Source organism: Chionomys nivalis, chromosome 7 (genome assembly GCF_950005125.1).
Source record: "Chionomys nivalis chromosome 7, mChiNiv1.1, whole genome shotgun sequence".
Lineage (NCBI taxonomy): Eukaryota > Metazoa > Chordata > Mammalia > Rodentia > Cricetidae > Chionomys > Chionomys nivalis.
This window is the reverse complement of record NC_080092.1, coordinates 49,295,496-49,310,126: the sequence shown is the minus strand read 5'-3', so window position 1 is coordinate 49,310,126 and position 14,631 is coordinate 49,295,496. Positions and strand designations below refer to the sequence as shown.

At 47.1% G+C, this 14,631-nt stretch overlaps 1 protein-coding gene across 1 annotated transcript; it reads right to left on the bottom strand.

The window, feature by feature from the left end:
* Nucleotides 1-1,669: 1,669 nt before the first annotated feature.
* On the bottom strand, nt 1,670-14,364 carry Gsg1l2 (GSG1 like 2). The gene is made up of 5 exons (XM_057773481.1): nt 14,055-14,364; nt 7,897-7,944; nt 6,098-6,250; nt 4,940-5,051; nt 1,670-1,919 (listed from the first exon to the last, which is right to left on the bottom strand). The coding sequence occupies exons 1-5, from the start codon at nt 14,362-14,364 to the stop codon at nt 1,670-1,672; spliced, it is 873 nt and encodes a 290-aa protein (XP_057629464.1).
* Between the last annotated feature and the right edge of the window lie 267 nt (nt 14,365-14,631).

Genomic DNA, 14,631 nt, shown 5'->3' with positions numbered 1-14,631 from the left:
TGAACAAAGCCACATGCTGCAAAGGGCAGATGCTACTGAATGTCAATCCTTCTGTGCTAGGAGGGCAAAGCACCTGGGGAGCGCCAGTGCTCTTCTCTGAGATGAGAGAAGCTGGCTCCTAAACATTGTACAACAAAGCATGGGACCAATGATGCTCAACTTGAATCTGAGACAAAGAAATTAGTAGGTCTCCTCTGTCTGTTTACTCTTTGATATAACTTTATTTCAGCACAAACGAATTAATGTTTCATTGATGTAGCTTTATTTCAGAAATATATTTACTAAGCACACAAACACAATTAACAACAGCAACAAAAGACTCTGAGGGGTTGGGGAGATGGCTTAGCAGGCAGATATATTTACCACCAAACTGGAGGATCTGAGTTCCATCCCCAGGACCCACATGGTGGAAGGAGAGAACCAACTCTGCACTTTGTCTTTTGACTTCCACCCTTGAACTGTGGCCTATGTGCATGTGTGTGTGTGTGGTGGGGCTCTCTCTCTCTCTCTCTCTCTCTCTCTCTCTCTCTCTCTCTCTCACACACACACACACACACACACACACACACACACGATAAACACATAGGCAAGTAAATGTGAATTCTTCTAAATTATTCTGAGCTAGAACAAATTTAAGGTTCTTAGAATTTGGCCGTCTATGGTCCATCTACAACCTGTGGCCTAATCCCATGCCAGTTTAAAACAGGAACTAGATTGATGCAGGGTTGTAACCGAACACACCAGGGAGTCCTGAGCACAGTGCCACCTCCCACGAGGCCTGTGGGCTTGGCAGAGTTTATTTTTAGACTCAAGAATGCCTGGTGACTTAACTTAAGCAGGACAATCCAAACATTTGTTCCACTTCACTGTGATAAGATGCCATTCCATTTCTTCCTGTCACTTCACCATCCTTTCGAACTGGCTTCATTGTAAGTAGACCTTAGGAATTTGTTTTGAGGCTGAATCCTTTTATTACATAGCCCTAGCTGTTTTGGAACTCTCAGAGGTCCCCCTGAGCTCTGAGATTAAAAGCCCGTGTCCCCATACCTGGTGAAGAATATTTTCAGGCAACAAATTTATTTTAAAATGTCTATCTTCTGCCGGGCGGTGGTGGCACACGCCTTTAATACCAGCACTTGGGAGGCAGAGGTAGGTGGATCTCTGTGAGTTTGAGGCCAGCCTGGTCTACAAGAGCTAGTTCCAGGACAGGAACCAAAAGCTACGGAGAAACCCTATCTCGAAAAATCCCCCCCCCCAAAAAAATGTCTATCTTCTTCATGAAAATTAGAAAGTGTAATATGTCCATATATTTCCTGTGTCAACTAGAGAAAAATATTCCAGGTTTGTCTGCCACTAAATCTGTGTGGGTAACAGATTCCGCATCTGTAGTAAGGGTTGGGGACTCTTTTCCTTCATCCTCTTTTCCTTTGGGAGACTTATTAGACCCAGAGTCAGGGACGCCTATGACATGACTTTACACTAGTGTAGCAATAGTTGATACTTTCTGTAGACATTATCTCTTCTAAAGATGCTGGCATTGCAGGAGGCGTGAGAGGCTGAATCCAGAGATGAGTACTGGAAGGTTTATCTGTACCATTGTCTTCTGAACCCCACTCTAGAGCTAGTCACTGGGTAACAAGTGCCTGGCTTATTTGCCCTGTATTACTGCCTAGCACATGGACACTTTGCCTCCTCTAGCTGGGGGAGGGCGTCCAAGAATATTCACGAAGACTTGTCCCACGGGGCGAGGAGCAGCTCCTGTTTGCCAAACCTGCTGTGAAGCTTCAGGCTGTGGGATGTTGTGCTGAGGGTATGGACCATCTTTTTGTGCCTTTGGCATCTCTGCCTGGGTGATGGTGTATCTGCTCATGGTCGCCACTGACACAGCCATACAGAGGGCGAAAGATCCCCAGGCGAGGCTGCAACAGAAGGCACAGTTAGCAAAGGCCTGAAGTGGGATTCCAGGGCTGCCCTGGGGTTGACCACCCACTTGAGGGTGGCGGACACTACTGTTACGCATGGGGATGCTGTTTTGTGCCTTTAGGTACCTCTTAGAGTTCAGTTGGGAGGTTTCCCTTTACTGAGAGGATTTATTGTTGGAGCAAATTATAAAATTCTGGAAAAGGGCAAGGAAGGAGAGTGCAGAGTTTACAGGGAAGAATGGCATCAAGCACTCATTGCACTCCCCACAACCTCCCCGAGGGACAGCTTCAGAGCAACAGTAGGGAGGAGATGGGAAGGGATGGCAGGCATTTGTGAGAGGAGTGGCCCATCCATAGAAGTCAGGAGCAGCACAGTATTTAGGAGGAAGAGTTGCCAGAAGGCAGGAGGAAGTCTATTGCATAATCCCACTGAGTCCTTGAGAGGACACACACACACACACACACACACACACACATTCACTAGGACATCAGGCAAAAGTCTGACCTTAGACGTCTTCCACGCCATAGACACGATCTCACGCCCCTGTGCCTCTTAGAGGCATAGGCACAAAGAGCCCAGATCCCAAGACAGGAGGAAGGCTGATCTGAAAACAGGGCTTTTATGACCAGGTGGCTGTGGAGCAAAGGCTGTTTCCCTCTTTTCTCACACCTGGCCTCAGAATTAAGGTTAGAAAAACAAGTGGAAGAAACCCCCACCCCCTCGAAAGTGAATCGAAAAGAGGAAGAAGCTAGATTAGGAGGGAAAAAGACCCTGGGTAATGAACACCAGTGACCCAACGAGGAAGAGTTCTGAGAGAACAGAAAACCAAGGAGAAGAAATAGTAAAAGAAGTAACACAGGAAAAGTTCCCTGAAGTGCGGGATACAAGACAAGCAGCTCAATGGGAGGAACACCCAGAAAGCCCTAGACTACAAGTGAGAATGGTACCGACCCCTTGACAGCAATGACACAGGCAGGAAAGAAACAGAACAGTGCCTTAAAAATTCCAAGGACAAAGGCTTTTCGACAGACTTGTGGACCTTTTTTTTTGTTTTTTGTTTTGTTTGTTTGTTTTGTTTTTTGGCCAGATGATCAAGCACAGAGTACCAAATAAGCATTGTTTTAGACCTGCAGGGACGGAAGCAACCAATCTCTCTCTATTGTTCCCATAAGTGTGTATAGTGCTGGCGAGAAGGCCTCAGAACCCAGAGCACCAGTGAAGTCGGAAGTCGCTTGAGTGACCCAGGTGGAAGGAGTAGGGTCCAGAAACCCAGTTACACAAATCAACATCTTTAGACTAGGGAGACCAAAGCCGAGAAGGGTTTAAAACAGGTGTATCATGAGGATTAAAGGCAGGATATGGGAGTGAAGGTCAAACGTGAGTTTTACCGACAGGAAAATAACTGTCAGCACCAAATGAAATTACAAGGACAGTTCTCCACGCAAAGATTCTATTTGGCACAGACAACAAAGAAAAGTACAATCTGGGACACCTGGACTGGTGGGGTAGCCTCTGGCATCTCTGGAGAACAAAGGAAATGGTTGGTTATTAAAAAAGAAAAATGGATAAGCTGTATTGTGTTCATTGGGAGCTGGGGAACAATGATTGGTGTCTGTAGTTTCTGGTTAAGATGTGTAATCTTAGTGGTCCATCTCCATCCTTGTGGCTTGGGGACAAGCTTGTGCTGCACCCAATGTGTTGGGGTTCTTGTTCAAGTGGCTGACTCTCCCTATGCTTCTAGCTTTCTTGATGTAATGCATAGTAAATTCTTGCCTGGATCTTATTATTATCATTTTTCAAAAGTTCAGATATCAGGAGAATTATGAGTGAATGGTCTCGGTGTGTGACTTTCTCTGGCTCTGTTTTGTCAGGTTTTGTCAGTTTTAAAGCTATCAGCTTTCTCCCAGCAGCAGAGGTTATTGTGTGGGAGGAAATGTAAGTATAAGCTTACTTATACAAGATACAGTGTGCTTAGGGTTGGTGAAGCAGATCAGCAGTAAAGTACTTGCCTAGCACGCGTGAGTATGATCTCTACCACTGTAAAAGCAAGAATTTACAAAGAAATAAAGAAACGCTCTGTGATCTTGCATGGCATGACCAAGTCTTCCCAACAGGAACAGAAACTAGGTCTATAAGGGTCAGGCACAGGAAAAATTTCTCCAATCTGTATTTTAAAAATCTAGTCTACCATTTGTCAAGTATTTTATAAATACAACATCTTTATTCTCCACAGCCTGATGGTAAAGCCCTATAGCTGATGACACAACTTATATATGTCGTTAAAGATGGAAGAATCAAGCTGATGCCCCACTGGAAGCTTCACCCCTATTGACTAGCTTTCATGGTACTTGAAGGTACTTAGTATGTTAACAGAGGAGAAAGGTGATCACCAATACCACCCCGCTACAAACCCTGCAACCCACGACAGTTACTTGTAAGACTTAATGATGTAGTAAAAACACAGATTTTTTAGAAGTAATCAGCCACTTTTTAAAGTTGATTTTAAGGTCCCCTCTCTAAGATGGAATCCATACTTGATACTGCTCAAGTGGAAAGAACCTGAGACTAGTTAGGCTGTGGGCCCTAGGGAGGAACCTACTACTACTTTATAAAAGGAGCACAGCAATCAAATGAGATCCAGTGACATACTGCATACCCACAGATCAGAGAATCAATCAACCCTCGTCAAAGAAGCTGAAGTAGATGGTAATACAGATGACTATGTGCAGAGAGTGAGAGACTTTGGAGCGCTCAGCTCTAAATGAATGCCCTCACACAGACATACACACGGGTAAAATACCAATGCACACAAAATAAAATCAAGAAAATAAATCACAAAAACTCTTAAAAAGTCAAGGTAGGTGATTTCATTCTACCACTGAGAAAACTGGATTATGGAAAGGTTATACTACCAACTGAGTCACAAGAGTGGCAGATACCAGTCCTATGACAATGTCTATTTTCCTTCATCTCTTCTGCTCCAGCAGAGCTTGAGCAGGGTAACCAAGCCACTTACCAATAGGACCAGCCGTAGTCCCACGTCTGAGGCCGCCAATCTTCTGGTCCCAGGTTCACAGTGATTTGAAAACTGGTTGTGTACATCATGTGGGCCACCATGCCCAGGAGTCCTGTGTAGGTAAAGCTCTGTGAGCTACAGTTTAGAACACAACACAGGGGAAAATCTGCTCTACTCTGCCTGTGTTGGATGCTGGGAGCACTCTACCATCCACAGATCCCTGTTCAGTATCTGCACTTACACATCCTTAAACTCTCCGTCTGATATCTCATTCCCACAGTAGAAACTAAAGGGACACCAGAAACAGGCCTGATCACAACCCAGAAGAACAGTAGATGCCAGGACCTGAGCAGGAATCACTACAAGTCCATGGCCCTGCTCTTTGCTATGGAAGATCTAGCAATCGGATTTTATCTTTCTACTTACTGGTGCTAATCCCTGGGCAAGATGTGCTATGTTCATCAAACACAGGAGTGATGCACAAGTTGGATTGCTATACCTTAACAGAACTTTGTGTGTCTGTCTGGAGGCTGGAAGGAAGCCATATGTTCAGGGTTCTATCTTGGTGGAGACATTAACTTTAAGGACCTTAGAAGGCTAAAATAAGTTGCTCAGAGAACAGAGGTAGCATTTTAAAAAAAAGAAAGAGTTCTTTGTGGAACATGGATATCAAAGGTTGGTAATAATTATGAAGATATTGGAATGTATATAGTAGATACACTCCTATTTTGTCTTCATCAGAGCTTAGCTATGACAGCCAACTTGCTGAAATGAAGTAACTCCCCTAGAGTTACTTAGTATATACTTACATATATACAAACATTGTGTACCAGAGGCCTGAACTCAGGAGGATTCCTCTGTGGATTCAAACCTAACCTCTCTGCTAAGCGAGATCATCGCTGTTCCCAGCATCAGTGTGTCCTCCTCCATGCCTGTGATACAAATGGGTACGTGTTTCTCTCCACCTGTGCCCATCTTTTTTTTTTCTTTTCAACACTACTTGCGCCCAATGGAATCAGTCCAGTGTCTTGTCTAGAAGACCAGCTGTCTTACTGAGCTGGCCAGTGACTGGAGGGAACCAGGCAGCCTATTCTCGGGCTTGAAGCATCATGTCCTCTCTGGAGTGGGCTGGGGAAGACTGCCCCTGCTAGGAAATACCTGCCAGCACCATGAGGATGGCCACCGAGGCATCCACCTTGAGCCAGTTGCATCCAGAATGGCAATGACTCACACTGCAGCCCAGGAAGATGACACCTGTCAGTATCAGGAAGATATCCAAAACTTCAGCCCAAATGCAGAGCCACAAAACCCCTAGAAACAGAAAGGACAGAAATGCTGGGCATTCAGAATCCATAACTGGAAGGTTTGATCCTTCAATTTTATCACTAAGACACTTTTTGTTCTTATGAAAGCTGGAGGCTAGGCATTTTGTAAACAAAAAGTTCTCTTCAGCTCCCAGTTTTGGGTGCTGTAAAGTCCCAAACTGTTCTTGTAAAACTTCCTTAGCTATCTTGCACCATGAGCTTGGCATCACGGTGGGACCACAGATGAAAAGGAGAAATCCAGGCTAACATGAAGTCAGAGGGACAGGAGAGAGGCCGGGAGAGGCCAGGCTTACTCTCTTCTAACACTCTCTCATGGGAGCTAACTCAGGGTTGCAAAGGATCAATTCCTTCTGAGCAGCAGCCCAAAGACCTAAGCCTCCCTTGGTCTCCACTTTTGAAGGTTCCTCATCACCTTTCAGTAGCTCTACCCTGAGGACCAAGTTTCCAGCGTAAGTACTCCCTGTGGACACAGGTAAGCGGGAGCGAGGCAAGACAGCAAGCCTTCAATGTGAAAACCAAAGGCACCTTTGTTGAGTCTTGGAGAGTTGGTCAGTCAAGGGGATCCCAGGGCCTCAAGGACAGTATAAAGACTGCCCACAGAAGGGAGGGGAAGGGAAACATAAGTAAAACCCTGGTGGAAGGCCGCAAGATACTCTGGGAATGTCCACTCCCCAGCTTAAGAGTCTGCATATTTTATTACAATAGAGACATTGTCTCTGGTCTTTACAGAAAATGCACAGGGGCTGGCGAGATGGCTCTGTGACTGAGAGCACCTGCTGCTCTTGTAGAGGACTGGCATTCAGTTACCAGCGCCTGAGTCTGTTGATTCCCAATCACCTGTAGCTCCAGCTCTAGGGGATCCCCACTCCTCTTCTGGCCTCTGCAGAAGAGGTGTGAAGATTCAAACACACCCCAATACTCAAATCAAAAATGAAATCTGTTAAAGAAGATACCCAAACTTAAATATGAGGGCAGAAGGTTCTGAATATTTAAGAGCCTTGGGTAGGTTCCAGTTCTGCCAACATCTCTTGTTTCCATCCAAGTTGCGTGTGTACCCTCGCTGCGTGTGTACCCTCGCTGCGTGTGTACCCTCGCTGGGATCGCAGCTGGAGCTGTGTTCTGAAGATGTGGGGTGGAGAATGGGCAGGAGGTGACGGAAGGGAAATGGAAATTTGTAAAAGTCCTACGACGGACAAGGCCTGCCAGATGATGGGACAGAGGAACACCTAAGACTAACGTAATCCTCTCTGCAGCTTCATAAAGGCTGGGTTCCCTCTGGGAGAGCAGATACCCAGAGAGCAAGCACGAACTCAAACGGGAGGTGGAGAGAAGAAAGCACACGCAAGGCGAGGTATTCCAGAGCTCGTGTCTTCCCGACTCTGCCTTTCTTTACCCGCAGAGCTTGAGATTGGCCACCACGGGAATATTTATGGTTCGGGAAGCTGCAGACTCCACCAGTCTCCTGTCCCCCTGAGAAGTTGACCACCATCTTGCAGCACATGGCGGGGTTATAAGGCACACAAATGGAGTCTGGGTTGACTTCGTGGGGAAAACCATACCCAACCATCTCATCGTTTCCCCATATCCAAGAAAACAATGGTGAGGGACCCTGGCTGAAAGCACAATGCTTACCTTGTGCCTCGGTGGGCACCACCCCCAGGAAGGTCCTGCATTGCTCGCCTGGAAGACAAGGAGAACTCAGCCAAGCACAAACAGACAAACGGAGAACAGAAATGTACTATGTCGATACGACTCTAGTCAGCTGTAAAGAAAAACGAATTTGCAGAAAATTGGGAGGAACTGGAAAAACAATATTCATGAGTGGTAGCCCAAGTCCAGAAAGACAAATACCGTATATATTTCCCAGGCCAATTCTAGCATGTTACCCGGAAGTATGCATGTCCAGGTGGAAAGGATCAGTCTGCTTTTACTAAAGCAGAGACTAGAAAGGGCGCCTCACGGCTGGAGGGTTAGGGTGGGGCAAAGCGGCTCTAGTGGGAGGGTAAAAACAGAGTCAAGTGGAGCTGAGGAGGTAAAGTGGGGAAGAGGGACAGGTAGAGGAAGAGGGGGCAAAGGGAGGTCGGCAGTGAGAGCAGCCAAAGGCCATGGGCAGCATGTGGCAGTTCAGTCCCCGAGATGCGGCTTCCGTGACTTTCTCTACCTTCACAGGAAGTTTACAGACTTCACTGAGCCTTGATTTCTTTATCTCAAACTGGGTCTAAGCAAAGTGTGCAGTAAAATAGCTGTGAAAACATGCTACAGATTGCCACATGCGTTTTCATGCTTAATTATTGATAGAGGCCAGTACAAGGATCTCTGTTTTGCAGATCTGAAAGTCACTCTCAAAGTAAGTTACAAAGTTGGTAGAGTAAGGGGTTGAAAGTGGGGGTTTCAGGCCTGTGGGTGTGGCTCAGTAGAGCATTTGCCTAGCATTCACAAGGCCCTGGGTTTATTTTCTAGTACTGGAAAGAGAGGAAGGAAGGAAGGAAGGAAGGAAGGAAGGAAGGAAGGAAGGAAGGAAGGAAGAAAGGAAGGAAAGCAAGTGGGGCTTTCCTACCTGAGGAGTGGTATATTTTCCCACATCACTACTTGCAATCTCTCTGCCTAATGGCATGTATTAGTCTGTTTTCTACTATATAACACAGTACTGAAGCCTGGATATTTTACAAAGAAAATAAGTATTTTGTAGCTCACAATTCTGGACTTTTAAGAGCAAGAGACCAGGTTCTGCTTGACTCTGATGAGGGCCTGGCCTTCTAGTGGGGGTGAGCACAAGATAGAGAACAGCCACTGCATGACAGGAGGCAAGAGGAATTCACCCTCTCAGGAATTAACCAGGAGCTCAGGACAAAGAGCATAGCACCCATGATCTAATTGTTCTTCACCAGTCCCGCCTCTGAAAAATCCTACTGCCTTAAATCATCACACGGGACCAGGATCAGCAGATAAACCTTTGGGAGACACCCTCAAACCTCATCCCAAGCACATGAAAGGAGTGAATGTCCTTAGTCTGAAGAGAGCCTTTTCCAGAAGTAATGGAAGAGAAGCCAGGAGTAGAGCAGGGGCAGGGGAAGCTAAGAGCAGGGTAGGGGCAGGAACAGGGGCAGGGACAGGGGTAGTGGAAGGCAGGAGCAGGGCAGGGACAGGGGAGTTGAGGCAGGGGTAGGGGCAGGGGAAGTCAAGAACGGGGCAGGGGCTAGGCAAGCCAGGAGCTGCGTAGGGGCAGGGACAGGGGCAGGGACAGGGGCAGGGGAAGGCAGGAGCAGGGCAGGGACAAGGCAGGAGTTGAGGCAGGGGCAGGAGAAGCCAGGAGCTGGGCAGGGCAGGAGAAGCCAGGAGCTGGGCAGGGGCAGGGGCAGAGGCAGGGGAAGCCAGGAGCCAGGCAGGGGCAGGGCACAGAGCCCCAGAAAGCCAGCTGAACAGATTAAGAGAATTCCCAATAGCTTACAAGGGCAAGTTTAGCTGGGCCTAGAGAGCTAGACCTGAGTGACCCCTTGATTAATGTGAATCCCCAGAAACGGTGTTCCTTCTGAACAAAGCCAGCAGGATTAAGAAGAAAAATCTTTACAAATCCCACGAAGCCAGAGAGGCGGGTGTTACATAGCTTGGCAGGGCTTGGGCGGCCAAGAGGCATGGCAAACCAGCTGTAGGAAAATGCATACAAGCCCTGGGCGCTTGACTCTGCCGTTCTGCCCCTGAACCAAGGCCCCAGGGCTACCCACATGCCCCTGTCGGTGTGCTCTAAGTTCAGCAGACCAGCTCAGGGCCTACTCAAGCACATATCATGGATGTGGAGATTTGCCTAAGGAAAAGAGCATGTGAGGCTTGCCTCTTCCAGGCACTTTTTTTGCAAACCTGCATTTCAGAATGTGGAGAGAGAGGCGTAGACTCCCTTTTCAAAGCTCTCAAGGGCCCGCTTGCCGGGAGACAGCTGGTTCAGAGAGGAAAGCTTTCCTCAATCAGGTCCCATGATGCAAAGTTGGGGTGTTGGCTTACCCCCGAGTCCCTTGTCTGCACTTGGTTAGGAACATCTTGGGACCAGAATCCTTATTGCCTGTGCACTGAGGCCATTCCACTCCCTACCAAGCCTCTCCGGTATTTGTACTACTTCTCATTTATTTCTGTTCTTGTCCTCTCTTTCTTATGCCCCTAGTCCCACAGGTGCTTGTGATGCTAGCCCACGTAGTCAGGGACTGGGTGCTATGACCTCTATACTTCATAGCAAACATGGCTTTGTGGGCCTGCATAAAGCTCTAAACAGATGTTTTAATTGGGAGAGAGAAAACTCCAAATAGTTCCCTTCGCAAAAGCAAAGGATCTCTTTGTGCTGAGTTCCCAAGAGGACCTGATCCCAATGCTGGGCTGAACTCTAAGGGATGACCCCTTGGCCAAGGCATAAAGTTCAAAGTCACTGTCAATCCCAAAGTCTTCATCCACTGCTGGAGCCACCTCCTGTGAGCTATTTGCATTTGTAACTTCTTGTTTAGTTTTGTTTTTTGAGATAGGATTTCTGTGTGTAGTCCTGGCTGTCCTGGAACTCACTTTGTAGACCAGGCTGGCCTCTAACTCACAGAGATCCACCTGCCTCCCAAATGCTGGGATTAAAGGCGCATACCACCACACCTGGCCTACCTAGCTTTGACTTACCCTCTAATGTCTGATCTTAATGAATTCCTATCAAGTCAAAACTGAACACTAAACTTTTTGCTTTAGCTACATCCTGCAAAACATGGAGGCGATGATGTGTCTTCGGACGGTGAAAAATTTTCTGGTGCTTGTCTTCTTTCTGTTGTAATCAAGCAATGGCAGCGCAGTAACACTTAGAGACCATAACTTTCTTCTACCAGGAAGAGTAGAAAATGTGAACAGAGGAGTTTTAGAGGGATGGGCAAAAAGCATTCTGGTAGTTATTAGATTGTGGGGTAACAAAAGACTGAAGTGTGCAGGGTTCAAGTTCATCAACCTCTAGCTCTGCAGTCTTCAGTGGGGTGCATACACATCTACAGCACAGTTTCTCACTATAATTTTCACATATGTAATAGAAATAGATGTAAGTATACAAACATCTTCTGTGGTTAGTGAATGCTTGGAAACGCTGTTTTTTTTTTTTTTTTTTTTTTTTTTTTGTGGAACTTCCCAGAGATTATTTTTACATGCTGATGTACACAGTGAGTTTTCAAGAAGAAAATATAATATGTGATAATTTCCAGTCCTGAGTATTTAGACTGTTTATTTTCTGCAGAGAACAAGTCTGTGGGCTGAGTTTAGGACCATCCTGTGGGGCCCTTGTTGAAGGCTCCTCCAATCGTGAACTCAGAACCGAGGTGTGCAAAGCTGGGAAGGGACCAGGAACACACCCTTAATTTCTACGCAGGACTATGTGTGACTCGCCAAGAACATTAGTCTTCCTCAAAATTCAGTGTGTGTCCTGGAGGATGTAGGAATGCCAACTGGGTTGACAGGAATGCCAAGGGGGCTTCTTCTAGAGGAAGGAGTTCAAAGAGCCTTATACAGTCCTTAATGTTGCCCCAGATCCCATTTTAGGAAGAAGATCTTCCCCTGACACACACATACACATAAGCTGGCTAACGGCTTTTTATCCAAAGTCTTAGGGATAATTTATACCAATAGCAGCCTAGTGTTGCTATGACAAAGGGACACACACTGCAGGCCAGCTGAATACATGTTTCTAGGCTCCTTGAAGCTCAGTTCCTCCCTTTCCTTACATCCAGACAAGGCAGTTTTTCTCACAGGGAAAGCTACAAGGAAGACAACTCCCAGCTCATCTGAAGGCCCTCCTCCCTCTGTCATCACAAATAGCATGCTGATGCCAACACAATGCCAGTTTCTCCTGATATATAGGTTTTGCCCTGATATAAGAGGGATAACTGCCCTAGGGACGTGGACAGGCCATATGAGCTCCAGTCTGTCCTGAGTCTTCCTCCCGTTCTTTGCCCATGCTCTAGTGGAAGTGCCTGGCGCGGCTGCTTTAGATTCAGCTTATTCCTTTCTGTCTGCCCAGAACACCCTGACTCTTGTTCTCTGTCTATTAAAATCCCCTATATGGGGCTTGGGGGCGGGGGGGACAGTTTGCTTGATAAACTGCTTGCCTCAAAAACACGAGGGTCTGAGTTTAATCCTCAGAACCCAAGAGAAAATGCCAGGCATGGTGATGTCACCTTGTAGGGAATGCTGGGAAGTGGAGGCGGGAGAATCCCTAGGTGCATTGCTGTCCTGCTGTTCTTGCTTATTTAGTGAGATCCGGGCCAAGGGGAGAGCCTGTCTCAAGGCAGATATCGTTCCCAAGGATGACACCTGAGGTTGTGGTCTCCACATATATGTACACACACACAGCTCCCCCCTGACATGCATATACAAACATACGTGCACCAAAACTAAAATGTGGTGATTCGGTGCAAAAGCTGTCTCCTTTATGAAGCTTTGTCTATACCCAAGTAATATATGGTTCATTCCCATCATGAACAAGCCTCCATCTTACCCATTATCACTCCCTTCCTCATTTTGCTTTTATTTTAACCTTAGATATTTTCTGGTAGCTTTTACCTTTCAGCACTGGGGATCCCTCTCTGTTAGTCCCCCTAGCTCTGTGCCAAACACGGAAATGCTTGTTGGTGAATATACTCCATGACATTCCAACTGCCTTCTATCCAGAAGACTTTCCTGGGTCCTGGAGTGTGGTTCTCTCGCATGGCATGTGCATTGTCACTAGGGAAGCAAATAAGAAATATACTCTAGAGAGAACAGAGTTGAGGGGAACAGAGGTGCTAACAATATGAGAGTGGGAAGAGAAACGGCGATTAGAAACCGGGGAAACTGTAAAAATCTCTACCAACAGTAATTGTAGTCAGAACACCTCCAATCAGGAAAGGATGAGATCGAGAGAAGGCTTACAAGCTGTGCTCATTTTCTGAGACCCAGTTCCTGCTTCTGAGCTGAGGGAATGATTACTGTGCAGGGCTGTTTCAAGGACTGCTTGAGGTCAAGGTCCAACTTGTTATGGGCCATGATTGTGATTGTGAGAGATCTGTTAGGTGTCTTGATGATGCTATGGGATAGTTTCTATTTTTTTTTCTAGCCTGTGAAAGCTGAGCCATCTCTCCAGCCCTTGTTTTGTTTTTCTAATGAAAACCCTTGTTCCAAGAGTCCTTAGAAGAGCAAGAGAGGTTCAGCATTGAAGAGCGCTTGTTGCTCTTGCAGACGACTTGGGTTTGGTTTTCAAGCAAGTCAGGTGTCACAATACTGCCTGTAACTCTAGAGAGCACGCGCGCGCACACACGCATGCACACACACACACAACACAGTTTTATCTCTGTGAGTTTGAGGCCAGCCTCCTCTACATTCCAGGCCAACCAAGGTTACAATGTTAGACCCCCATCTGAAGCAACAACAACAATGTTGAAAGTGAGCAAGAAACCTTAGGGATGCAGCTTAGAGGTCGGTGGGGCCGCCTTTGATTCTTGAGAAGCCCACAGACAGTGGCAAGTGGGTGAACACTTGAGCTTCCTAAACAGTGTGTCAGGCACCATTGCAGGCACTTCCCACGAATCTACTCACTTAATCTCGGCGCTGTCTTTAGGAGCTAAGCACCTCTGAGTTCCTATTTTATAGCTGAGAAAATTGAGACTCAGAGGTAAAGGACTTGCTTAAGGTAGCATGGTCAGTCCATGGCATACACAAGATTCAGCCCCAGGCAAGCTGGCTCTGGCACTTCTCAAAGCCACCCTGCACCTCTGCACACACTGACCTGGGGACACAAAGGCTGCACTCACCTGTGCTGTTGAGGCTTTCCTCACAGGACTGCCAGAGCCCTGCATGGAACCCGAGCAGGAGGAACTTGTCATCGCCTGTCTCCCAGATGTACTGGACAGTTTGGCTGTCATCGTGTTCCCTGCCAGTGCTGTTGCTGGCCTGGCTGACCTGAATGCAGTTCACTCCCCCCAGGGGGTCCTGGCACAGTGGTTTTGTCATCCGTCGGATGCCCTCACACCAATGGCTGCTGCCCATGGCTGTGAGGGAGAAGGCAAGAGCCAGGCAGATGGGGAGGAGGGTCAGTACCCGCTGCCACCTCGCTCTGTCCATGGCGGAATGAAGTTCCTAGTGCCAGCATGAGCAAGGACCCCCTCCTCTCTACTGCATCACAGTCTCCATCCCTCAGCCCTGCCATCTGGTGTCCTGACACAGCTTGCTCATGGTCCCCTGGGGAACCCGAGTATATTCCAGAATACAGCATTTATGTAAGTATTGTGGCCCGAGATAATCTTCTGTGAAGTTCAGAGTGGGTCTTTCTGTCTTCCCTAGGATGAATATGTGCAGGGGACATTGGTCCATTTTCTAAATTGGTGGAAA

Bases quoted from the DNA above. Each gene is read 5' to 3' on its own strand.
- Gsg1l2 (XM_057773481.1), bottom strand. From the start codon at position 14,364: ATGGACAGAGCGAGGTGGCAGCGGGTACTGACCCTCCTCCCCATCTGC. The intron at 5,052-6,097 runs GTATTTCCTAGC...TTACCTACACAG, and splicing joins CATCCTCATGGTGCTGGCAG to GACTCCTGGGCATGGTGGCC. The intron at 1,920-4,939 runs GTAAGTGGCTTG...CTTCTGTTGCAG, and splicing joins GACTACGGCTGGTCCTATTG to CCTCGCCTGGGGATCTTTCG.